General features: G+C 55.3%; 1 protein-coding gene and 1 long non-coding RNA gene across 2 annotated transcripts in view; one reads left to right on the forward strand and one right to left on the reverse strand.

Annotated features, from left to right (window-relative positions):
* The window catches only part of LOC132338137 (uncharacterized), a 36,126-nt gene extending 11,790 nt beyond the window's left edge, over positions 1-24,336 (forward strand). Inside the window, exons 2-3 of the long non-coding RNA XR_009489382.1 lie at positions 9,548-9,692; positions 20,124-24,336. This is a non-coding gene — a long non-coding RNA (uncharacterized LOC132338137). The remainder of the gene's footprint in view (positions 1-9,547; positions 9,693-20,123) is intronic.
* On the reverse strand, positions 1,388-23,739 carry TECTA (tectorin alpha). Its single transcript, XM_059867381.1, has 23 exons — positions 23,676-23,739; positions 21,922-22,055; positions 20,161-20,448; positions 16,559-16,696; positions 15,817-15,982; positions 13,633-14,045; positions 12,796-13,366; positions 11,703-12,295; positions 10,739-11,312; positions 9,470-10,080; positions 8,609-9,170; positions 7,591-7,790; positions 6,413-6,796; positions 5,904-6,190; positions 5,526-5,806; positions 5,292-5,402; positions 4,767-4,969; positions 4,293-4,456; positions 3,925-4,173; positions 3,305-3,467; positions 2,914-3,001; positions 2,678-2,794; positions 1,388-2,290 (listed from the first exon to the last, which is right to left on the reverse strand). The coding sequence occupies exons 1-23, from the start codon at positions 23,737-23,739 to the stop codon at positions 2,190-2,192; spliced, it is 6,462 nt and encodes a 2,153-aa protein (XP_059723364.1). The 3' UTR covers positions 1,388-2,189.
* Positions 24,337-25,834: the final 1,498 nt, after the last annotated feature.

Here is a 25,834-nt window from a genome sequence, read left to right on the forward strand (position 1 = left end):
TCCTTGTTTGGGGTGGGTTTATCCTTTGCTCTGAGCCATAAAACCCCTTCTCACTAACACACCCTTTGCTCCTTGGTTAGCCAGTCAGGCTGGCTCAGCAATTCCTTTCTACATCAAAACTTGCTTCCATTTCTATTCCTTCTTCAGACTGTACATTCAAAAATCTTTCTGCCAAGCACACACATACCTGTGAGACTTTCTTGTCCAACATTCATCCTTCCCAACAAGTGCTGTGGTCAGTGCTGTGGTCAGTGCTGTGGTCAGTGTGATCCCCACACTCAGGCTCTCCTCTCACCATCACTCTTTGGACAATCTGTCAAACCCTTTAAGAGCCAAAGAGAATCAGGAACATCCCCACAAGGCCCTGCAGTGCTCCCCACCACCCCGCTGTGTTGTTTACTCACCTGCTCACCCAGCAAGGGCCAGCCAGCACCATCAGCTCCTCCAGTGCTCCGGGGATCCTCTCCATCCTCGGGGTGTCCCCCCGCAGCCACAGCACCCCCAGAGCCCCCAGGCAGCTCCCTGGGGTGCAGCACACTCACACTGCTGCCATCCTTCAGCAGTTCTGTTATTAACCCTGAGATAAGGGTGGGAGACGTGGCCTGGGGCAAAGAGAGACTGGAGAAGGAGATTGGGGGACCTGGACAGCAAAGAGGGAGGTGCAGAGGGCACAGAGGCAGAGACCAGATATGGGAGAGAGAAGGCAAAGAGACAGAGAGACACTGGAGCCAGCTGAGTGACACTGAGAGGGGGCAGGGACAGGAGAGGGATGGCAAAGAAGCACAGAGAGAGCAGAGAATGAGGACAGAGGGAGCAGAGACAGGAGAGCAAAGAGGAACAGAGATGGGGCACTGAGGCAGCAGAGAGGAGAGAGGAGGTCACAGGGAGCAGAGAGGGGTGAGGGGGAGAATTCAGAGCTAACGCACACACAGAGGGCATGGAGGCACAAAGAGGGAGCTGAGAGGCAGAGAACACACAGAGCAGAGTCCATGACATCCTCTTACCCACCTCTTGTCTTGAGGCATTGGAACTAGCTTCCCACCTGCTCCAGAACCCAAATCTCCTCTGCTCCTTCTGCCCTACATCCCAGCCCACCCCATGGCAAACCTGCCAGACCCACACTCCAGCCACAACCCTGCCTTTAGCTCTGCTGTGCCCCTGCCTGGCACCCCAAAACTCCCTGTCCATCCCTCCCAGGGACTCTGGGCAGCCTTGGTGTCCTTCCAGGCCCTGCTGCTCCTCGCCCCCATCACACAGGAGCCGGTGCTTACGAAGGGTTACAACACTTTTTATTCCCACGCAGCCGTTTCACAGAGTACAAACACAAGACAAGACACCAACACAGCCCCCCCACCCCCACCAGCACCCCAAGGCTGCTCCCCACTCTTTCACCAGCACCCCAATGCTGCCCTGTGCCCGCAGACCCCAGCCCTGCTCTGACCCTCAACCCTTGAACACCACACAAACACGGCAGGGAATTTCATCCCTCCTTCCTCGGACTCTTGTTCCTGCCCACCAGAAAGCACCTCTTTCCAATTATTGGCACAGCTTGTCACCACCACAGCACAATGCCAAGATTTCCAGACCCTCATGGATGAGTTTGGCTCTCTGAACCAAACCTCAGCACCACCTCTGCTCTGGAGAGTCAGAGGGTGACACGGTCCCAAGGTGTCACAACATCCAGAGATGGCAATGCCCTGCTCTGGCCATGACCTGTGCCCCAACACCTACCTCTGGCTGAGTCTGTGAGCTCATAAGACCCTGTGGCAGCTCCCACGGACAGTGGAGACCTGCAGCTGTCCACATGAGGGGACAGCACACGCTCCACCCTGTCCCACACTACCAACAGTGGTGTGGACCACCTACAGTGCATCCCACAAGGGAGAGCCTGGGGAAAAGCTGCAAAACCCCTCCTTGAGTCCACATCAGTGATGGAAAGCTGTAAAAAAACCCCAAACCCCAGTCCCAGATCGCTGCTGGCAAACATCCTGCTCCAGCCGCCGCTGCCGCTGCGCCGGCTGCACGTCGCCGTCGGGTCCGCGTCCCACCTCTCTCAGGTGACATCCCTTTGCCTCCTCGCAGCATGGCCGGGTGGGCAGCAGCGTGGCCACGGCGGGGGGGCTGTCTCCTACCCTACAAAGACTCAGGCTGACGCGAGAACAGTTTTTGGCTGGGCGGCGGGGCCGCGCCTACGAGGTCAGGTGCTGCGGAGCTGAGCGCAGCCACAGCCACAGCTGGGCCACCAGCAGGAGGGTCACTCGGGCACGGTGCTCCCCTGAAGAGCTGGAGGCTGCCAACACAACAAGACCCACGTGAGCTGGGGCTCTGGGTGCCTCCATCCCATTTGTCTCTCAAATCGTGCCAGGCTGGTGCCCGCCCAAATGCCCAACCTCCTTGCTGGGATCCCAGGCTCACTGCATTTACTCTGGCCTGCCCTGTACCATGCAGGCACCATCACCTCCCTTGCAGCTGCCTGCCACCTCTTCTGAACCTGCCAGCAGTGCCCTCACAGCCCTCAGGTGACAGGGACAGGGCACATCTGGCTCCCTGCCCTCCATACCCCTTCTGTCTGGAACACACCACACGTCCCAGCCCCTCTCCTCACACTGCTCACCCCACAGCCCCTGTTTTGGGGGTGGCAGTCCCCTGCTGTGCCCACCCTGACCCTGGTACTTGCCCCTGCAGCTCTTGCCGTCCCCTTGCAGTGTCCCTGTCACACAGCTGCACAAAGGCCCGTCCGCCCGGCTCGTGCAGATCTGCTCACAGCCTCCGTTGTCCTCACACCAGTCTGATCCTGGACACAAAAACAGCAAAGGGGACACCTGAGCCATGCTCCCACACCTCTGGTCCCAGGCTGCCTGAGGCTGGGATGGCAGACAGACCCCCCAGCCTTCCATGGGGTCCCACACTTACTCTTCCTCCTGATAGGCCCCACTGACAGGATCTGCTCCTTGGACTCCTCGGCGAAGGCGCTGGCCATTCTCGTGTGCTGAGGGCAGTTCTGTTTGGGGATAAACACCACCTCTGTCACCCTCAGCCTCTACCCAGGCCCTCTCTGTGCTCCTCCACCTGTCCCAACTCCCAGAGGGACCCTGCAACCAGGCTCAGAGAGCACAGGTCCCAAGGTGACCTGCCTGTGACAGAGCATCTCCTCCCCATGCCTGGAGGGACATGCAACCCTCCTGTCTCACCCCTAGGGCTACATCTCTGGTCACCCGTCCAATGCCACATCATCAGGGCTCACTGCACCCTGGAAGAGCCCTTCAAATCAAGCATCCCCTCCCTCTGCACTGGCCCCACTCACGATTTTGCAGGAGTATTTCTCGGAGTCGCAGAGGGACACGGCGCAGTGCAGGTGAACCTCGTCGTAGTCCCCGATGAACTTGAAGACGGTGACGTGGAATCGACACGTCAGGGACACCCCGTTCTCCTCGATGCCAATGGTGTTGTCCTTCATGTTTTGGCACCTGTGCAAAGCACTGGTGCTCAGCACCACTCTCCTGTGACTGGGACCCTCCCTGTCCCCATAAAGCCCCTCACCCCAGGTCCCACAGTGGGGTGCTTAGACCCAGCCATGGCTTGTCTGGACAGGGGTGTCGCACCCTGTCTCTGTCACCTCTCTCTGGCATTTCCGACTTCCCAAAATGCCTGTGCATGATCCATATTCCCCTGTCTCCTGCAGTTAGGTGTTGTCCACAGCATCATGGACACAATGAAAGTGCTTCTCTCTGTACCTGGTACTCTGTCACACACAGGGCTTCTGGCTGTGTCCACACCAAGCAAATTAACTTCCTGCTCTAGCAACACTGCTCCTCACCCTTTCCAGATTTTGATCAAGCACCCCCTTGGCCTAAAGGTCCTTATCCCAGCTGATGCCACACCCTTCCAGACACCGTGAGAACCAAGGGGCTCGTGGTAGCTCACCCTCCCTCGATGATGAAGTAGCGCAGCTTGTCGTTGCTGTCCCGCGAGGGGGTGGCGTAGCACTTGTTCAGCATCAGGATCAAGTGGTTGGAGTCGGCCCCCACCACAAAGACCCCCACGTAGAGCACGTCCCGGGTGGTGAGCACCACCTCGCCCTGCCGGTACGGGTGCTTGTAGGACGAGTTCTTGTACAGGGCCATCTTGGTGGTGAAGCTCCCTTCCTGTGTCGGCACCGTCAGGTTAATCACGCTAAGGATGACAAAAAAAACACTGGCTCAGTTGGTGGAAAGGTTTTGAACCCCCAGATTGTTGCCTGGCTTCAGAACCAGCACTGCCTCACCCGTCTGTGTAACAGGCCCTGCTCCTACCTGAGCATTGGCCGCACGACCGAGTCCAGGGAGATCTTGATGTCCAGCTCATAGGCACAGGAGAACTCCACATTGATGGTCCTGTCCCGGGTGATGATGTTGCCCGTGTTGTTGGCACTCTCAATCCACACCGTGTTCTTGTAGACGATGTGAGTGCTGTTGGACTGCAGAAGGAACACAGGGCACTGCTTAATGCCAGCTGTCCCTGCTTCCCTGCTCCTAATGAGCACCTCTAAATGAGCTGTGTGACAAGGGACCTGCTGCCCCATCACCTCTGGCCAGAAAGGGTATGGAATGGTGGGGCTTGGAATTGCATCCCTACTCTACAAAACCTTCCTGTGTTCTCCTTGACCCCCCAGCCCATTAAAGCACCTCCCAAGCATCACTTGCACTCACCTGCCCCAACCCTGTTGAGCTGGACTGCACTGGACTGTCCCACACTCCCAGCCCTGTGTGCCCCATGTCCCAGCTCACCTGCACCAAGTTGCCACAGTTGCCTTTGGTGTTGTTAATCTGGAAGGAGATGAAGTCCTCGCCTTCGATGCCGGGGCAGTGGCGGTCGTTGACCCGCACGCCCTCACGCTCAAAGCCCAGCTGGAACAGCTTGCACTTTGAAATGGACACCTCCATCTGGGCAGCCTTGCAGGTCACCTCCGCATCAATGATGTCATGAGTGGCTGGAGGAGAAGATGACACAACTTCAGATCACCCCTTGGCACTTCTTTCCACCACCAGAAATGGGCTGGGATCATCTGTGCTGTGCTCTGCCCATCCTACACCCCTGCTGCTCAAAGTGCTCTCAAACCAGAGTTGCCCACAACGTGCACCCCAGAAAAGCTGTTCCCTGCTCTTGGCTCCCCTCCTGAACTGTGCATGGTCAGGGAAACCCATCCTGGCAGGGGTCACAGCCCTCAGCACGTCCCTTCCCAAAGCCCCTGTGGCATAATGGCCCAAGGTGGAGCTCGGCACTGACCCCACAGCCAGGAGCAGAGGACTCACTGTTCCCATAGGGCGGGGGCTCGATGCAGCCGCACAGCTCCCCGCCGTTGTCCAGCTCGCAGGTGCGGTTGGGGCAGTCGGCGCCCACGCAGGGATCTTCCACCACTCCTGCTAAACAGCACAAGACACAGCACAAACACAACCTTTACCCTCAGACCGTAGGGCAGCCACCTCTAGCCCCTCTCCCCAGCGGGACATGGCTCCCCTCGACCTGAGCAGCCCCAGTTCTCTTACAGCAATTCTCCTTCTCGATCCACTCGGTGCCCAGGATGCCGAAGGTCCTGCAGGCCTCTCCGTAGGCAGCCAGCGAGCCGCACAGCTGGACCTTCTTGTGGTTGTAGCAGCCATCCAAAAAGCAGGACTCATAAAAGGGCAGAGGATCCAGGAGGCCATAGCAGGGCTGGAAGAAGCCTTTCATGTCGGTCAGCTTCAGGCAGTAGCTGTCACTCTGCAGCTCCTGGATCTGGACATTGTCGCAGGAGGCGGCATACTGCGAGTACTGCAGCTCGTTGCAGCTGTGGGCACCGGACACGTCATGGGGGCTCCTTTCATGGCCAGCCCTGCTCCCATTCCCGCTCCCACCTGGTGGGAAAGGGCTGGCTGTCCACTCACCTCTTCTGCATGCCGTTGGTTTTCCAGCTCTGTGCCAGCACCACGCTGCTGACGGCCGGCTTGCCCCGCAGCGTGGCGTAGTCGTCGGTGCGGTCGCCGTTGAAGTTGCCGCAGAGGCCGCACACCTTGTTCTGCAGCCGCTCCCCGATGGTGATCTTGATGACATTGAAGCCGTTGTAGCGGATCTGGATGTCGGGGCTGGAGTCGATGACCAGGAAGCCCTCCTGGCTGAAGATCTTGGTGGACAGCCCCGTGACAAAGGGGATGCTCACGAGGCTTCCGTTCACCTAGCATGAGAGAAGGACACGTAGCTGACATCCCTCCCATATCCTCTGCCTATGGATGTGGGCAGAGGAGCCACTCATGAAAAATTCCACAGCTGCTTCCCACTAACCCAGCTGCGAAAACATTGACAGTAGTCTGGGGCCCTTGTGGAGACCTGGACTACCACCCACTATCCCCTCCCAGCCCCACTCAGGAGGGGCTGCACACCCCTGACGAGACCTCACCTTGACAGTGTTCCTGTCGCTGATGAGGATCTGCTCCTCGTTGATGTAGAAGTACACGGGAGAGATGATGGTGAGGTTGGGCGAGGACCACTTGTCGAAGTTGATGATGAGCTGGAAGGAGAAGTCAGGCAGCTTCTGGCAGATGGTGGAGAGGACGAAGGCGCAGTTGGCAGGGAAGCGGAGGAAGGCGCCGTCGAAGGTGCGGAAGACGCCGCCGCCGGCCGCCAGGCAGAAGGAGCTGCGGGTGCTGAAGCAGCCGCGGACGCCGTTGCGCAGCCCGCACTCCTCGTCAGACTTGCAGTGCCGCGGGTCGCACTGGATCAGGTTGCGCCGGAAGCAGCGGCACCGCCGGGTGCAGTCCCCGCTCCAGAAGAGCTGCTTGGGCTGAAAGAGGCACCCATCAGCGGCTGTCCTGTCAGCCCAGAGGGTGTTTGGGACAAGGTTTGCACCCCTCTGTCACATGACAAGTAAGAGCAGGAAACGAGGGCAGAGGAAAGGGTGCAAAGAACACGCTGGCAGCTTGAACCTGCCTTGCAACATCTCTGCTACCCACAGTCAGGTTTGCACTGCCACCAAAACCTCCCTCACCTCTTGTGCACACACAGAGCCATAGTGCTTAATACCCCTGTGGCCTCTTGCATTCTGCCAGCCACCAACCCATCTGCAAGGAAGCCCATATGACAATACCCCAATACCAGCTCCTCATGGAGCAAAGGCACCTTACACAGAACAGTTTCACTAGCACAAAATACAAGCCACTATGATGTAACCAGTGCTATCAGCACAGGACTCTCCTGCTTCAAACTCCTCAGTGACATCCAGTAGCTACAAAAAAGCAAATTTCATGTGAAACACTAAATCTACTCTGTGTGAATGCCTAGCATAATGTGATCATATGATGCTGGACTTTGGCACTCATCAAACAGTCTTCCCAGTCACCACCTTCTCTTCATCCCACCTCCACCAGCTCCTTCTTGTGCTTGACACCCAGGTTCACCTTCACCCAAAAACTGCATGATGGTTTTTTTTGGATAGAAAGAGTCCCTATGCAGCACACATGGAAGGACATCCCTCTCCTCTGTAGCCCTGCTACCAGCCTAGCCTGACTGTTTTCCCCCCTCAAACTCTGCCCAGAAATAACATCCAGAAGGAGGGAGCAGGCCCCAGGAGCTGTGTACCTCGTAGTATTTGCCATCAGAGTAGCAGCCACAGTTGTGGGGCAGGATGCAGCTCTTGCCATTGAGGACATAGCCAGGGTCACACTGGCAGCCCTCCACGCAGTAGTGGCTGCAGTCGCTCTTCAGCCGGATGGCAGCACATCGGGGCTGGCACAGGGACACACAGCTCTCGTAGTGGCTGTTGGGGGGACAGCTGACAGCTGAGCAGGGGACAAAACAGGCACAGATTAGCTCCATGGACACCACCAACCTGGATCCCCACCAGGGACTGATTCAGACCTGTCATGCATGGTGCCAGTCTGTGGCCTCACCCCCCTGTGAGAGCGGGGCCTCTGAGCCATGAGCTTGCTTGTTAGAAGGGAAAAACGACACAAATTTAATTTTCAGTCTCGTTAGCAAGGACAATTACTTCCCATCTGATTTGCCAGACAGATTGGCTGCCAGGGATGCGTGCAGTGCCCATCCTCAGGAGCCTGATTGAACAGCACATTGTCATCTTATTGACAAGGGGCTGCAGCTTCATTAGAGCAAACACGCACTGCTGGCATGGAGGCTGACTGATATAACTCCTGGTTAACAGTGGGGGATGGCTGATGCCTTCTGAGCTCAGGGCTTTCCATTTTCCATCCCTGTCCCTTCTGAGCTCAGGGCTTTCCATTTTCCATCCCTGTCCCTTCTGAGCTTGAGGCTTCCCCTTTCCATCCCTGTCCCTTCTGAGCTCAGGGTTTTCCATTTTCCATCTCTATGCCTTCTGAGCTCGAGGCTTTCCATTTTCCATCCCTGTCCCTTCTGACCCTGAGGCTTACACCCTTTTCCATCCCTGTACCTTCTGAGCTTGAAACTCCTCCTTTTCCATCCCTGCTCCTGCTGTACCACATGCAGTTTGTGACAACTCCAGGAAAATACGGTGTCCCAGAGTTCACCCAGCAAGCGTGGGAGGGATTGGCTGCCAGGCCATTGGCCTTCCCCTCCCTGGCACCCCAGGAAAAGAAGGACCTGGAGGCAGGGTGGCACTTACAGCACGAGGTGAAGTTCCTCCAGCCAGTGATGGCAATGCCCTGAGTCTGGCACGTGCTGGCATAGTTCTGCAGCCAGCTGCAGGCTGTCTGCATGGCCCCCCCATCCACACAGGTGTCAAAGAGGCAGTTCTTGTAGAAGAAGCCGGGGTTGATCTTGCTGTGGCACTTGGCAAAGACACCACTTTGGCTGGGGATGAGGCTGCAGAGCTGCTGGGGCTTCCAGAATCCTTCCACCTTGCCACAGGCCGGGCAGCGGTCGCCGCAGCCCACGCGGCAGAAGGCGTCCCGCTTGGCCCAGCTCTGCACAAAGTCACTGATGCTGGTGGCTGGTGTCCCCCCTGCAGCCACCAGGTCGTCCTCGGGGTTGCCATTGTAGCGGCCACAGAGGCCATAGGTGAGGTTCTGGAAGCCCCGTGGGATGGTGACAGACAGGAAGGTCTTCCAGTCGTACACCACCTTCAGCCCAAAGTCGGTCTCCACCACGATGTGGAAACCAAAGGCGAAGATGTTCACTTTGCCTTGGCCCAGCTTCAAGGGCAGGTAGAGACGCTCGTCGTTGATCTACAGGGAGGGAACAAGGCACACTGTGAGGGGGAGTGATGGTGGGAGCTTCCACAGAAAGACACAAATGAGAGTGGCTCAGCATTCCCAGAGAAGGTCCCTGCTGACCTCTCCTCCACAGCCAAAACAGAAATCCTCTCCAAAAATTGTGCCTGGCAGCACCCTAGGACGAGCCCAAGGCATGATATAACCCCCAGAAAACCTTGTGAACCCTAAGGCCTCATGTCTAGGGTTTTGCTCCACAGTTTTGGGAGTCACACCTGCAGAAATAATCACAGCCCTCACAGCCCTGCACTCACCAGCACAGTGTATTTGTAGGCACGGTGGATGACGATCCTGTAATTAAAGACCTCCACTTCCACCTGCTTCACCCACAGGGCCAGAGAGGTGTCCCGATCCTCGTTCTTGGCCGTGACAGTGAACGCCGGGAACGTGTCCGAGCGCTCCACCCTGGGCCGGGAGATGGTGGTGCACAGCACCAGCTCACAGCTGCTCTGGAAGTCGAAGGAGAAGCCATCAAAGGTCAGGTAGTGCCCATAGCCCGAGATGATGCAGGAGGCGTCGGTGCGGACGTGGCAGTAGTAGAGGCCATTCTCTTCCAGGCAATACTCGTCGTCCTTGCAGGACACGTTCTCGCAGTACACGCTGTTGTCCGAGCCGTTGCAGTAGCACAGGAAGTGGCAGGAGATGTCCATCCAGAAGGTCTGGTTGGTGGCCAGCTGCCGGCCCTCGAAGTTGCAGCCGCACTCGCGGCGGGGGATGCAGCGGGTGCCGCGCAGGGCGAAGCCCTCGTCGCACTGGCAGCCCTCCGAGCAGGTGTCCCTGCACACGGGGCCCGAGGCCAGGCTCTCGCAGGTCTCCACGCAGCTCATGCACTCCTCAAAGTGGCTGTTCTCCGGGCAGGAGAGAGCTGCAGGGGTGGCAAACACAGAGCCTGAGCCCCCAGCTCCAACAGCACGGGTGAGGAACAGGAAAAAAACGGTGGTGATGGATTTGGGGAAAGGGGAAACAGTCCCAGCACCTTGTGGCTGCAGGCTCATCCCACTCCCTTTGCAACCCTTTCTCCCCCCAGCCATCATCCCCCTCACCTCTCAACCCTGTCCTGCCACATGCAAACATCACCTCCTCCTGTTATTTCCCAAAAAAACACCTCTGAGGCAGAGACAGGCACAGCCTTCCCACCATCTACTGCCACACTCGGGATTTTTCACATTTGCTTATGAGTTATGAGGCAAGTTTACAGTGACAGCTAAAATCCAGTGTTATTCAAATTATCCTCTGGTGGTGGCGTACAGCACCGCCAGACACCATCTGTGGCTCCAGAATGCTCCTACAGTGCCCCATAAAACTTCTGCTACCTCCTGAAATGCCACCCTGAAATCACTTCCCTGGGAATTCTCTCTCTAGTGGCACCAGAAACCGCTGCCTGTGATTCCAGCACCCCACATGAAAAGCTGCTCTGCCTCTGCATGCCCACAAATCCCCACCAAAACGACTCTGCCCAGGTTTGGTGGGTTCCAAACTCCCTTCTCCCCACCCAGGGTGATGAAGAGCTTTGCTGGACTCACGGCAGAAGCTGTGGCTCCTCCACTGGCCGATGTCCACGTCGGCGTTCTTGCAGGCGCTGGCGTAGCGTGCCACCGAGTCACACAGCTCCGACACGTTGCCCCCGCTCTGGCACAGGCGGAAGAGGCACGTCCTGTAGTAGGCTGAGACATTGACCACGCTGTGACACTCCAGGAAGGAGCTGTTGGTGGGGTCGTTGATGATGCCGCAGCTGGAGCGGCTCCTGTAGGACTTGAGCAGCTCCGAGTCGTTGTTGCAAGCCATGAGCAGGTCCCCGCACTCGCCGTTGCAGATCTCGTCGAAGGTGGTCCAGCTCTCCAGGAAGAGCTCCAGGTTGTCCGTGAACTTGCCCTTGGGCATGCAGAACTCGTCGGTGGCGTTGTCGTTGAAGAGGCCGCAGAGGCCCCCGGTGCAGTTGAAGTAGGAGGTGGAGAGGCGGATCTCCAGGAGGCCGGAGTCGTAGTAGCTGATGGCCAGGAGCCCCTCAGACTCCATCACGGTGCTGTTGTCAGTCCGGTAGATTTCCAGGCGTCCAGAGGGGTGGAAATAGGGCAGCTCCACGTCGTTACCATTCATCTACAGGGAACAAGGTGGCGAGGCTTCAGGGAGGGTGATGTGGCTTTGCCCAACCACGCTGTGCACATTAAACACTTCCTGACCCAGACTCTCCCTCCAAAGCCCAGAGCCTCCTCCGAGTGAGGGCATACAGCTGTATCTTTGGGTTTTGCCCCTCAAAAAGCAATTTTTCTTCCAGGGAAAAAGCAAGTTGTAGGAAGGGAGGAGGCGGGAAAGCCTCCTCAGCAAACAGAAGGAGCAGTGCTGTTGCAACAACTTTACAGGCACCCAAAGGGCCTCCACATGATGGTTCAAGTGTCCCTGTGGTGTCCACAGCCACAGACCCATAATCTCCACTGGATCACACCACAAGCCAGCACCTCCCACCCTGTCCCTGGGCAGCACCTTTACCTTAATGTCTGACAGCCTGGTGCCTCCAATCTTCACCTCCTGGCCGGCCACCTGGACCCGCACGACGCGCAGCCCGTTGGGAGCAGAGCCAGCCTTCTTCTGGTTGATGTCCACCTCGATGAAGTCTGGCCTCTCTGGGCAGGTCTTGAGCAGCGTGTAGGACTGTTCCAGCGGGTAGGGGAAAGTGATGCCATCAAAGGTCTGTAGCACCTGGTCCTGCCCCACCAAACACACGGTCTCCCGCTTTGGGTAGCACCCTCGGTAGCCGTTCTCGATGGTGCAGATCTCTCCCTCGGGGCAGGTGGTGTTGAAGCACCGGGCCTCCCCGCCGGCCTGGCAGTGGCACTGCACAGTGCAGTCAGGTGAGGCCCAGAAGGACTCCCCGACGGCGTAGTAGCGGCCGTTCACGTCGCAGCCGCAGCCCTGGACGGGGACGCAGCGGTCGGCGCTGAGGACGTGGCCCTCGGGGCACTCGCAGCTCTCAGTGCAGGGCGAGGTGCAGGCCAGCGGGGCCGTGAGGTCAGAGCAGGTGGCAGGGCAGCTGCTGGCACACACTGAGTATTGGCTGAGCTCCGGGCACTGCACGGCCGCCGCTGTGGGCGCAGAGGGGTGACAGACAAAGGGACATGTTACAGCACAGTTCAGGGTCAGCTGCCACCCTCTCACTAACCGCAGCAGAGACAATACAGAGTGACCCATGAACACCTCTGTGGTAGGACTGGCCCCTCCATTTCCCACCCAGGTCTCCTTGGCCAGTCCTGGGCTTCTTTAAAATAGCCCCAGAGCCACTGAGTCGCCCACAGCTATTTAAGGTGACAAGGATGGTAGACTGACCAACCAGTCCCCATTCCAGTCCAACCTCCAACTCTCCTCATGGCAACAGATGACCTCCGGAGCAATGTGCAGCTCCCACCTCATGCCTGACTTGTGCCACACTTTTGCCGGAGCAAGGGTTTGATGCCATGGAGAGGAGGGACCAATCAGTTCTCTCCCAACTCCCTCCATTTTAGGCAATCCCCTCCCTTGGATTTCCTCCCTCTCCTGGGCACACAGGCAAACCCCTGGCATTGCTCCCCTCCTCCCAAACACTCACCGCATCCCGTCTGGCTCCTCCACTCTCCCACCGCGATGCCCAGGGCCTGGCACACAGTGGCATACGCCTGGATGGCCTGGCACAGCCCGGTGCCATTGTCCTTGGCGCTGCAGAGGTCGTAGACACAGCTGTGGATGAAGGCAGTGGGATCCACGACAGAGCCACACTCCCAGAGGGGCCCCCCGCTCTTGTTGATGAAGCCGCAGTACTCGGGGGTGAAATAGAGCGCCTCGGTGGCAGGGTCGCAGAGGCTGCAGTTCTCCAGGCAGCCCGTGGAGCACCTGCGCTCGGGGTGTGGCACCTGCCAGCTCTCGCCCAGGTCCGGCACGGAGGTGGCCACCCTCCCATCCGAGCGCAGCACGTCGTCCTCGGGGTCTTTGTTGTAATTGCCGCACAGCCCGCACGTGGCGTTGATGTACGAGCCCGGCACGGACACGGAGGCATAGTGCTGTCCATCGTAGGTCACCAGCAGGCCAAAGTCGGTCTCCAGGGCAGTGGACAGCCCGCTTTGGTAGACCTTGATTGCACCCAGTTCCAAGGAGATGGGCAGGGACACCACCAGGTCGTCCACCTGCAGGGACAACACCTGGCGGCTGAGCCAGCTCGTGGAACAGCAGAGCCCTCGTGCTGGGACACGGACAGGACAGCTGTCTGTGGGGTCTTGGGGTAGGGACATGCACAGAGGGACACCCAGTGGTAAGCTACAGGCCCTTCGTGTCACCCGTGCCCGTTCCCCAGGACACCCGAGGCCCAGAAGTGCCATCCCACACACTCCAGGCTGCTGCCACCTCAGAGGAGCTGCCCTGGCAAGTCCTCCCCTTCCAGCAGAGCTCTTACCTTTGCCTTCCCAAAGCTGCCCCTGGGCAGAACAATCTTGTGCGAGTAGACCTCCACATAAATATCCCTCAGCCAGGAGACGGAGGAGCCGCCTCGGTTCTCATTCTTGGCCTCCACGTTGAAGTAGGGCAGCTGGGAGCCTGGCCAGCACTGCCTGGCGAGGAGGTAGGAGCAGGAACCCTGGAAGTGAAAGAGGAAGCCGTCGAAGGTGTGGTAATGTGGATCTCCGAACACCACGCAGGTGCTGCTCTCCACCGGCACGCACTGGAAGAATTTGCTCTTCGTCTCACACGCCTCGAAGGGGCCACAAGCCATGTCCTGGCAGAAGATCTCATTGTTGAAGTCCAGGCAGCGGCACTTGGTGGTGCAGTTGGCGTTGTCCCAAAAGATCTCCCCTTGACGGAGAAACTGTCCTAGAAAGACAGAAAGGGGAAAACCCACACTACATCACTTCTTGAAACAGAAACATGCTCTGAGAGGACCCTCGGGGGCCTGCTGGTCCTGTGGTGGAGTCACCCCCACCGTGTCCTGCTGCTGGGCTTCTCAGCTGCTTTCTTTGTGCAAACTCCCAGCAAGGGCCTCTCAGCAAATCCCAAGTTTCATTTCTAATGTGTGGTGCATCCTCTTTGCGTCCTGCCTACGGCATGAGTCCCCGGAATGCTGCGAGTGCTGTCACAAATCCAGGGTCAGTGCTGCAACACGCAGGCTGGAAAACTTGAAGGTTATTCCACACATTTTGGACACCCACCACTCTGGTTCTTCTTCAGTATTGCAGGGCACAAGAGGCATTTGTGCTGTTTTCCCAGAAGAAAAGCCCCTTTTGAAGGCAGCTTCCAACATTTTTGCTGCACTTGCACCATCCTCCAGCTTTGCTCTCACTTCCACAGCTCCCCTGTTCACATAACTCTGCTGGTCAAAAAGTCACTCTGTCATCAGCAGCCCCAAGAGCAATTTACTCCCATTCAGGAAGAGCTCGTAGTAGTTACTACACCAAAGAGCTGTTGATAAGCAACTTCACCCCACACACGAGCCCCAGCAGGGTGCTGAGTGATCTCACAGCCCAGAGAGGGAGCAGGTTTGGCTGGTGAGAGACAGGAGAGGCAGGAAGAAGGCTGGAGAACAAGGATGGCAAGTCCCCGTGAAAGTTTCTCTCCCCTCCATCTGGCCATTTTTCACACTCCTCCAGCGCGTGGCTTCTGCCATGCGCTGCCTGAGTTTACCTCTCCTAAACTTTTTGTTCTCTTCCCTGCCTCCTACTGAAAAAAAAAAAAAAAGAAAAAAAAAAGCTGTTTTCTGCTTTCATGCAACAAATGTCTCCTCTTGGCAAGGCCCACGCTCCAACCATCCTGGTGTGGGGAATTTGGGAAAGGGGTGTCATAAGGGGTGTGACTCAGGTCCGACACCTCGTGCTGCATCTCCTCTCGTGGAGGGCAATCAGCCCTTCACCGTGAAATTTAAATCCAGTGGTGGGATCTACTCGCACTCCTCTCGTCACCTGCAGAGCTGAGACTGGTTTCCAGCTTCTCTGCAAAGTCCAGCCTTTCTTCCTGAGGTCAGCAGCTGGGAAATGCTGGAGCAGCTGGACCCAAAACTCTGCTGGAGCTGCAAGAGCCTTGGGATCTCGTGGACCACGAGTAGTCCTAAACTAGGACATAGAGAAGCCACATGTCTCCAGTGTCTGCCAGCAAATGACAATCCTCTCTTGCTGGAAAGAGTCCTGGAGCACAGTGGATGCTCCTGACAGTTTTATTTGTCAAATGGAAATGCAATAATCTTTCAGCAGCAGAGCCCCTGTGCAGCCAGAGTGTGCATCGATTAATCCCTTTATGGCCCCGTGCTGCCAGTGACAGGCACAGACTGTAACTGCTGCAGACACATGGCATTTGTCCTGCCTGCAAAACCTGCTGCTCCTCATGCACAAACAAGGGAAATGGCACAAGATCAGCTTCCCTAATTTATGGGCAGGAGGAAATTGCTGTCCCCGGGTCCTTCCTGTTGCCACCAATTATCACAGGAACTCGGAGATGTGCAGGGACTGAACCCTCTCTTGTGCTTCTGTCTCTGCAGCTGCAGCTCATGGGGACGCCCTAGCAAAAGCACAGATCATGCAGCACCCCAACAGCACCATCTTTTGCTACATTGCACCCCAAAATTTGGGGACAAGCAATGCCATTTCTCCCTTACCTCTCAGGCTGCAGCCGTTGGCCGGGTCTATTTCTCTGCCATCTATTTTGAAAGCCCAGCGCCCAGGGACGTTTACGTTGGTTGTTTCCTCAATATTGACAATGTCTGGGGTTCTGGAGCCTGGCATGCTGAAAAAGTTGGTGAGATTTCCACCATTGAAGCCAGCCTAAACCAGAGAGAGAGCAAATTCCATCACCCATCTTGGCAAGGGGAAAGCAATGCTGAATTTCCTCACTTCTCTGTTCCCCCTGAGTAAATCTTTAGCTTTAACAGCTCTTTCTGGAGATTGCTGTTTTCAGGTTGTCTAAATTTCTGTTTTCAGGTAGCCTGGATGTGAATGAAAAGCTAAACAGGCCCTACAAGCAGAAGGGAAGTGTATTCACAGATGGATGTTTGTATAGATACATATGTATGTACACACAGATCTAAGGGTGTGTGAACTGAATGGCCAAAATAAAGTGGAGGAGCAATGCAGGGAGAGATAAAGTGAGGAAACAATGTGGGGGTGCAGGATTCCTGCATTCCTTATGCAGCAATGTCCCCTTCCTCAGGCAGAGGGACTGGCTGTGGCACTGCTGCCACCACCACATTTTGGAGTGCTCATCCCAGCAGTTGAGTGCAAGGACAGTGCTGGGGATGCTGAGGGACTCAGTGGCCTGAGCAAGCATGGATACCTTGGAAAAGCCACAGGCAGTCATCCAAGAGCTCATCAGGGATGGGGACACAGGAGCAGGAGCCTCACCTGAGCCATCACCCCGCCGAGACCAGTGAGGGGATCCCCTCCACTGGCTGTGCCCGTGGTCCAGCTGATTTCATGGTAGTTAAACAAGGCAAAGGAGGACACCCCGTCTGTGATCAGGACAGCCTGGAACGTGTTCACCTGTGGGAAACCAGGGGCACCTTCACAGGGGGTACTGCTTTCCTGCTGCCCTCCTGCCACAGTGATGCCTGGCCCGGGTGAGCCTCACAGTGAAGAGCAGAAGCGGAATGAGACCCAAAATACCCAAAATTGATGCCACTGCTCCAGCAGCTCCCATTCTGCTCCTTCCTCCACCTGGGAGAACGTGAGGACCACCTCTGACCCAAGGGAGCACCAATAGATGGCAGCATGAGAATAAGCTGTCGGGGAAGGAGCGGCGGGCAGGATTTGGTGGCTGTGGTCTGTTATCTCCCATTACCCTGTCTGAGCTTTATTCCTGCATTATCTTTCCCGGTTCCCTTCCACATTCACATCCTACAACGCTGCTGAGGGTGGATTACATCCAAGCCGGCCATGTATATCCTGCACTTTGCTGCCTGCCAGATCCCCTCCCTACCTGCTAAATCCTCTGCTCGTGTTTGTCCTTTCACTTGAAATGACTCTGCATTTCCAGCCCCACAAACTCCAGGCACATTCCAGCCAGGATCCAGGTGGGAAGAGCCCATCTTCCCTTTTAGGGCTGTGCAGAAAGACAGAAGCAGCTCCTTCCCTTGAGACATCCCCTCCATCCCTGCAGATCCAGCAGCAGAGCTCGGCACGGGAGCTCAGTCAGTCACTCCTCCCAGCTCCCTTCATTTCCCTGTCCTTCCCATCCCTGCCCTGGGACCATGCCCTGAGAGCAGCTCCTCCTGCCTCTCAGCAAGCAGGATTTTAGCAAGTGTGGGCTGCCTCTCTTTTAATTAATGCAGAGCAACCCTTCGAGCCTGGCTACCTGGGCACTGCACACTGGGGAGGAAACTGCAGCCACAGAAACAATTCCCAGCAAAGCCCACAGACCCCAACATCTCCCACTGGGAAGCATCAGGGCTTATCCTGCCAGGAACCTGAGCACTGAGAGCAGTTGGTGGCTGCTGGAGGAAGGGGAGGGCTGGGGGTCACTTGGCACCACGTCCCATCCCCTTGGAGCCAACCCACTGCTCTGAGGGTGCCTCGGAGGGGAGCCCAGGGCTGCCTGCACGCCACGGGGGATGTCACTGCCAAGGAAACGAGGCCCCTGCCAGGAGAACTCAGAACAGGGAGGCGAAGCAGCTCTGGGAGCTGTCAGGAGAGACAGAGAGAGAGAGAGGTGTGGGCAGAGCTGCCTCTGAGCAGCTGCAAATGGCACAGTTCACACCAGGGCAGGCAGGGCAGGGAGTGCAGCAGAGCCACTTCCACTCCTCATCCTTTCCCTGGCATTCTTTCTCCTTCTCCTGGGTTTCCTCTTGCTCACCTTTGCCAAGCCTTTTGCAGTGCTGGGAGACCACAAACCTGTCACACATAAAGGCAGTGCCACTTGGAGAGTGCCACAGCAGCCTTTCCACACAGCAACAAACCCTGCTCTGCTCAGGAGCCTCGGGGAGGGTGGCAGGAGGTGACTCTCACACCTGGCTCTCCTCATGAACAACACTTCCATCAACGCCAAAATTCCCCTCTTTGGAGCTCCTGGCCATGGAGCACTCTGTCCAATCCTCAGAAAATGCACCCATTTGCTCAGGTGACATCTCCAGGCAGCAACTGCAGCGTCCCTGAGGCCCCATTCCCAAATTTTCTGCAGTTTTTCTGCATTGCGATGAAATTCCTGCTTAAGTTGCATGGTGCTATTCCCTGTGCCAACCCTGAGCCCTGGCTGCTGCTGAGCAGGAAGGCTGCTCTAAAGCAATATAAATTGCATTGTGTTGCAAATGTAATTCTTCAGGCAATACACGAATCTCTATATTGCTTGCTGTCTGAATATATATATATATATATATATATATATATATACATATAAATATATATATGTGGGGTTTTTTCTGCAAGGGCTGCCAGGACTGGCAAAAAAATATGCATGAAATCTCAAGCTTCTCTAACAAATGGAAAAGAGCTGAACTGTTTATCAGAGCCAACTCCTCGAGACAGGAGAAGCTGGGTTTTGGCACTCACAGCACACAGGCTAATCCTGAACGAGCCAGACAATAGCTGGGATCCCTCACCTGCTGCTCAAGAATGGGTTGGATGAGGCTTGGGGGAACGTGGTCTAGAGGAAGGTGTCCCTGGCCATGGCAGGGGGTGGAATGAGGTGATCTTTTCCCACCCAAACCACTCTGGTTCTATCTTCACCCCAAGCTCCAGCACAGCCCCTACCAGCACCTCCCAACATCAGCTGCAGTCACAGCTCACAAACTCACCAGATATTTAAAAGCTGTCCATGCCGTGACAAACATCCCACTGCCATCCCCCTCCTGTGAGCTACAGCTCACACATTTGTGGCCATGTGACATGGCCAAGTCATTAGTGTGACTCTGATCAGCGTGATCAATCTCCCATGCAGGCGGGGAGCTGCCATCAGAAACATCTGAATTTGTATGCAAGAAATGCATTGTGATCAAGCCAAAAAGTCCTAATTGGTGTCAGCCTTGTTTAGATCCTGCAAACACTGAGGAGGAGATGCTTCCCCAGGGAGTGAGAATCAGGGGAGAGAATGAAAAGTCCCTTCTGCCCAGAGGAGCAGGGGAGCAGGAACACAAAGTGTCTCACTCAATTTTACACACAGATGATGAAGAACATTTCCATCAACCCCAGAATTCCCCTCTTTGGAGGGGACAAGGCATAAAACAAAAAATTTTCCTCTTTACAGGATAAGACATAAAATGCACCCATGAGAAGCCCCTCACTGGCGTCGTGCTGCTTCCTCAGTAGAAGGTCACCTCCTCAATTTTACACACAGATGATGAAAAGCACCCCCATCAACCCCCAAAATTTCCCTCTTTGGAGGTGAATGAACCCCCAAATTTCACCTCTTTGGAGGAGACAAGGCATAAAATAAAAATTTTCCTCTTTACAGGACAAGACACAAAATACACCCATGAGAAGCCCCTCACTGGCGTCGTGCTGCTTCCCCAGTAGAAGGTCACCTCCTCAACTTTACACACAGATGATGAAGAACACCTCCACCAACCCCCAAAACTCCCCTCTTTGGAGAGGACAATACATAAAATAAAAAAATCCCCTCTTTACAGGACAAGACATAAAATACACCCACGAGAAGCCCCTCACTGGCGTCGTGCTGCTTCCCCAGTAGAAGGTCACCTCCTCAATTTTACACACAGATGATGAAAAGCACCCCCATCAATCCCCAAAACTCCCCTCTTTGGAGAGGACAAGACATAAAATAAAAAAATCCCCTCTTTACAGGACAAGACACAAAATACACCCATGAGAAGCCCCTCACCGGTGTCGTGCTGCTTCCCCAGTAGAAGGTCACCTCCTCAATTTTACACACAGATGATGAAGAACACCTCCACCAACCCCCAAAACTCCCCTCTTTGGAGAGGACAAGACATAAAATAAAAAAATCCCCTCTTTACAGGACAAGACACAAAATACACCCAGGCGAAGCCCCTCACCGGCGTCGTGCTGCTCCCCCCGTAGAAGGTGACCTCCTCCCAGGTGACGATGAAGAGCCAGCGGGCAGAGAAGGAGGCCATGTCCCTGAAGTGCCTGCGGATGTCCCTGGAGGCCCTGTGGAGCAGCTCTGGCTCAGTGCTCTCCCTGTAGAAGATCTCCCCGCGGATGCCGTTGTGCACGTCGGCCCAGAAGGGCGCCACGAAGGCGCGGCCGTCGGTCAGCGGGAAGGCCTCGGGCGTGAACTGGCTGACCAGGGCGTTGAAGGAGATCACTCCGTTGTTGTTGACCTGCGTGGAGACCCCCACGGTGTCTGAGCAAGGCTGGTTTGGCAGAGTAGGGCAGCACAGAGAGGCTGATTTGGCAGGGAGTGTGAACCCAAACCCTCTCTCCCCGTACACAGAGGGTGAGCAGCCTGAGCATGATTCGGCTTCATCTTGTGGGCAAGAGCTGGTGCAGGAAGCCACAAAACCCTGAAAATTCTTCAAAATAGGGTTCTGCAGGAGAGGCACCCATCAGAGCAGGATGGCACCCAAATCTACTGAGGGAATTGCTCAGCTTTGGGGATTACTCAGCCCTGCAGCACTGAGGGATGTGGATGATGGTGCAGGTGGCTGCATGGAAAAAACTGCATTTGGCTCTCATCTGTGATAGATCCTGGTGCTCCCCAAGAGGTGGTTTGGCAGAATAAGTCAGCACAGAGAGGCTGGTTTGGTGGGAAGTGTGGGGAGAGAAGGTTTGGGTTCATACACAGACAGGGTGAGCAGCCCGAGCTTGATTCAGCTTCATCCTACCCATGATGGGCAAGAGCTGGTGCAGGAAGCCCCAAAACCCTGAAAATTCTTCAAAATGGGGTTCTGCAGGAGAGGCACCCATCAGAGCAGGATGGCACCCAAATCTACTGAGGGATTGCTCAGCTTTGGGGATTTCTTGGCCCTGCAGCACTGAGGGATGTGGATGATGGTCACACAGGGGGCTGCATGGAAAAAACTGCCTTTGGCTTTGTAATCTGTGACAGATCTTGGGGCTCCCCAAAAGCTGGGAGGTGCCACCTCAGCCTCCCCAGAGTCTGCTGAAGATGCTCCCCAAAACAAGATTTTTGCAAAGGACGGACAAGAAATGGCCCTGCTGCCCTGGCTGCTGGAATCCCCACCAGACAAGGGTTTGGAATGGGATTCTGCTCCCCTGTGCCACTGTGCACAAACAGCAGCTGGAGGAGGGATGAGTCTTTGCCCTCTCTTCTGATCCCACAGAGACCACAAAACTTGGGATGTGGCACAGTCACGCTGACTTAAGCCCTGTCTAAGGTTTAGGTGAGCTCAGGTGACCCCTCTCAGCCCAGCCCTGGTGTCCCCTTAGCCAGGCTTTTCTGTGCCATCACCTGGGAGCAGCAGCAGCCTGTCCTTGTCTGGGGCCCCTACAAAGCTGCTGCCCCTTTTCCCCCCTGCAGGTCCTGCATGTTCTTGTTTCTTGTCATGGAGCAGGAATAATGTCCCTTGTGTCAAGCCCTTCGCTTTGCTGTGCCATTTAATCACCCACAAAGAAAATTTATTGCCTTTTAGATTCCTTTCCTATGAACATTATCCCATTAAATATACCTTTGACTTTCTTAATCATAAAACCTATCAGTTCATGAAATCTAAGAACTTGTCAGGTAGCTGCTAATAAATCTTCCAATTCCTGGTGACAGGCAGAGCATGTTTAAAATGCAGCCAATAATGGCAAGGAAAAGGATGAAGGGAAGATCTGCTTTCTCTACTTACATAAATGCTTCTGTATGGGGCTCCAAAAAAGATGAATGGCACAGAGATCTTGATTTCAGGGGAGCTGCCATCATCCACTTTGGGGGTTTTGGTGTCATTCTGCCAGTATGGGTACAGGCTTGCCGTGGTGTGAGCTGGAAGGAGAGGGAGAAGAGTCCTCAGGGCAGGGTCTGCACGGTCCTGATTTCAGAGAGGCCACAGAAAACAGAACCAAACCCCAACATCAGCAGCCAGAGGGTGCTTGGAGCCAGGGCAGAGCTGTGGGACTGGCTTTAGGCCAGGCTCAGGAGGAAAAGCATCATCCAGGCTAGTCAGGGCACAGCAAAGTGACCACAGCTGCAGTTTTTCCTCCCTGGGGCTGTGACCAACCAACCCCCCTAAGTCTTGGCATCACAGGAGGGCAGCAGGTCCATGCCCTGCTCCAGGATGGGCAGGACAGGCTGTTCCACGTGTGAGGTGCTCAGAGGGGCAAGCAGCAGCAATTCCAGCCCCCAGAGCCACGTTCCTGGCAGTGCCCACCTTCCTCCTGCCAGGGCTCCTGCCCGGCTGACAGCCTGAGGGGTCACGGCTGCTCCCACATTTCTCTGCAAAATTCACTTTCCTGCTAAAAGGCACTGCCAGTGAACATAACTGTCTCTCCCAAAAGTACTTCAGAAGATGGTTTTGACACATTTCAGCCTGCTGCTTTTCCACCAGCCTAAAATCCATCGGCTTGAGGCACAAGCAGCCACTTCAGCCCCCAGGGCACATTTCCCTTCTTGGCCCAGCCAGACTTCTGCTGTCATTTCATGTCCTGCTCCTCCAGTCAGCTCCTCACAGAGCAAACGGGGACTTTTCTGGCACTGCCTCCCCCTTCTCCCCTCTTTGATGTAGGAAAGCCTCACGACATTCAATCTGGGATGACAGAGCCCCTGGGCTTGGAACAATCCTGGCTCTGTTCACCTGGACTTTTCATTCCCAGAACCCTGCCCTGAGCTCCTGGGGGGCCTCCAGGCTGCTCTGTGATCCCAGGGACACACAGGGGGCTCTCCTTGATGCCAACTCTGAGGATGCTCCATGCTGAGCATTGAGGAGTCACTGACCCTTCCCAGGCTCCAAATTTCCCTGGGAAAAGGGAGATAAGGGGAAATCTGGCCTAACCCACTGGCATCCTGATTTCCTAAGACACTGGTGTGCCCTGAGTGCCCTGCTGGACACAGGGGAGGTGACCCTGATGGTGTCCAAGCCACAGCCCTGTTGCCACAGACATATCCAAAGGGCCACAGCAAAATTCCTCCTGCCAGGCAGTAAAATAAATAATTCCACAGCTGTTACACCTCTGATGAGTTATCACAGCCAAGGCACAGCTACAGGACATGGATTTTATTCTGGTTTTAAACAGGAGGCTCAGCAGACATTCCTCAATTCCTCTTTAGTTCCACTCGTGCCACACTACCTGCTCAGCAGCCCTAACACAGACATTTGCCAAACTCCTGCTTCCTCTGGAATGCTCCAGGTGCACACACAGCCACACAAGCTACAAACACAAGCAGCCCTCAGGATTCTCAGTCCATCCCTCCCCATGGCCAACACTCAGGTCACCCTGGTTCTTGTCCTTGCTCCAGCCAAGGAGCTGGGGGTGTTTCCCAAACCCTCTGAGGTGTTTTCCAAACCCTCTGGGGTGGTTCCCAAGCCCTCTGGGGTGGTTCCCAAGCCCTCTGGGGTCTCTGGGCACAGCCCAGCTGGGGAATATTTTCCTGCAGGGAGATACTCACCTCGCTGCTGTGCTGTTATCACCAAAAGGGCCACCCAGGCTCCCAGAAATGATCTCTTGTTCATCCTACAGGAAGGAGACAAACCCAGCCATGCATCACATTGGTAGGAAAACTCATCCTTGAGGGGATTCCCGAAGCTGCCTGACTGCTGCTGACATGTGGATGTTTCAGGTGAGGTCCCTCACCTGCCAGACAGCCCTGAAATGCCTGGTGATGACAGCAAATTACTGCCAAAGCAAGCCCAGAACACCTGGAAGAGCTCATTTCATGTTTGGGAGCTGTGAACAGCCACAGCTGGGCTCCTTATTCTCCTGAGCAATTCCTGATCTCCTTAGAGCAGGGATGGCCACTCCTGGCTGATCCCAGAGGGAGCAGCTCTGCTCCACAGCAGAGCTGTGATGAGCTCTCATGGTCCAGGGGCTTCATCTTCAGCTAATCCTCTGTCCTGGCTGCCACCACAGCCATCACTCAGGGGGCTGGATGAGCGTGGAAGGAGCACAAACATTTACACAGCTGGGCAGCTCCTTGTACAGGAATCAATGAGAGACCGAGAGAGCGAAGACACAAAATGAAAGCGAATTCCTGTGCCAGCTCTAATTCCTTCTGTGCCTAATGCAATTTGTTACTCGTTATTAATCCAATAGAAAATATTGCTAAAACACCTGCTTTGATTTCCTTGCCTGTTGAATGTGCTCGTTCTGCACGGGCAGGGCTCAGGAGAGCTCCCAGGAAGGGCTGGGATTCTCCAGGAGTGCTGGGAAGGGATTTGGGAGCTTCCCACACCAAATATGTGCATTATGTACAGCCTGGGTGCCAACAGCAGCCTCCCCACCTTGCCAGCCTTAACAATCTCCCTAAAAACCCAGAGTCTCTTTGGGCTCTCCCCATGGATCTGTTTTTATGGAAAATGTGGATGTGCAGATCCAGCTCCTTCTAATGCCCCAGAGCACAGGATTACAGGGGGAACACCCCATAATTTATCCCACATCACTCCCATCACTCAGAGAGTTTGGAACATGGTGGAAGGAAAGATCTTTGTTTACATCAACACGAGCACATTCTCCATGGGGAAAAGTTCATTCCACCAAGGAAAAGTTTTAGCACATTCCCTGTCTTGGAAAGGTGAAAGGAGAGTGGCAGGATTTTGTAGAGATTGTAAATCTGAGTCTCATTAGCAGAGAGCAGCAGAGAGTGACCAGTGGGACTGTGGCAGAGCGAGGACAAGAGCAAAGCAGGACAGACAGCAAAGAACGCTCTACTGAACACATCCCATCCAAAATTACAAATTTTTAGGTATGGAAAAAAAAAATTACCAACCTGGTTTTGTTTGTAGGCTAGAGGAGCAATCGGGTCTGAAATTTTAGACCAGTCTTGGTAGAGCAGGGCAAATCCTATGTCAATGGAGAATGCATGCCCGCCCTGCCATGCCAATTATTGCTGCAATGATGGCTCAGTCCTTCACTCTCCCAACTGAAAACTCCCTTTTCCTCAATGCTCTTCCAGGGCTGGAGCAGTGTTGAGTTGCAATCACAACTGTTGCTCCTCTGTTGATAACCACAGGCTAATCTGGAGATCAGATTCTGGCCTGGAGAGGGAGAGAAGCCTCTTTCTTCCCCAAAAGCTCACCCCCTTCAGGTGGATTCAGATGGAAATGCCAGAGAGACAGAGCTGGGCTCGCAGCTCTGCTGCTCAGGGAACAGAAAACCCAACCCTCAGAAGAATTGAGCCCCTTCCTCCTTTGTGTAAAGGGGGGAGAAAAAAAAAAGCCCATCTATATAAAGTTACAGGATTAGCATTAAACAGTGCTAGGCTTAAAGCGCCGTTCAAAGGCACTGCCCTGAAGTTTCAATGGAGTTCCTTTGCCATCCAACTCCTGCCTTTTTACAGGTGGAAAAGGAAAAACTCACCCAGTCCAGCCCACAGAAGGTTTCTTTGCCGTTCCCATTTCCACCCTCTCTGGTGCTGGTGGGGAGCTTCACTGCTGTGAGCGTTATTGCCATTTTCACTCGTACAGCTGCAGTTTCCACAGGGATTCTCCCTACCTCTGGCACCTGGGCTGACCACAGCTCTACATTTGAGTCCAATCTGTACCCCAAAAAACATTTCAACTGCTTTGAGTTGGTTCATATCCATGTTGGATGAGAGGGAGGGCTGGAACA

Source organism: Haemorhous mexicanus, chromosome 24 (assembly GCF_027477595.1).
Source record: "Haemorhous mexicanus isolate bHaeMex1 chromosome 24, bHaeMex1.pri, whole genome shotgun sequence".
NCBI lineage: Eukaryota > Metazoa > Chordata > Aves > Passeriformes > Fringillidae > Haemorhous > Haemorhous mexicanus.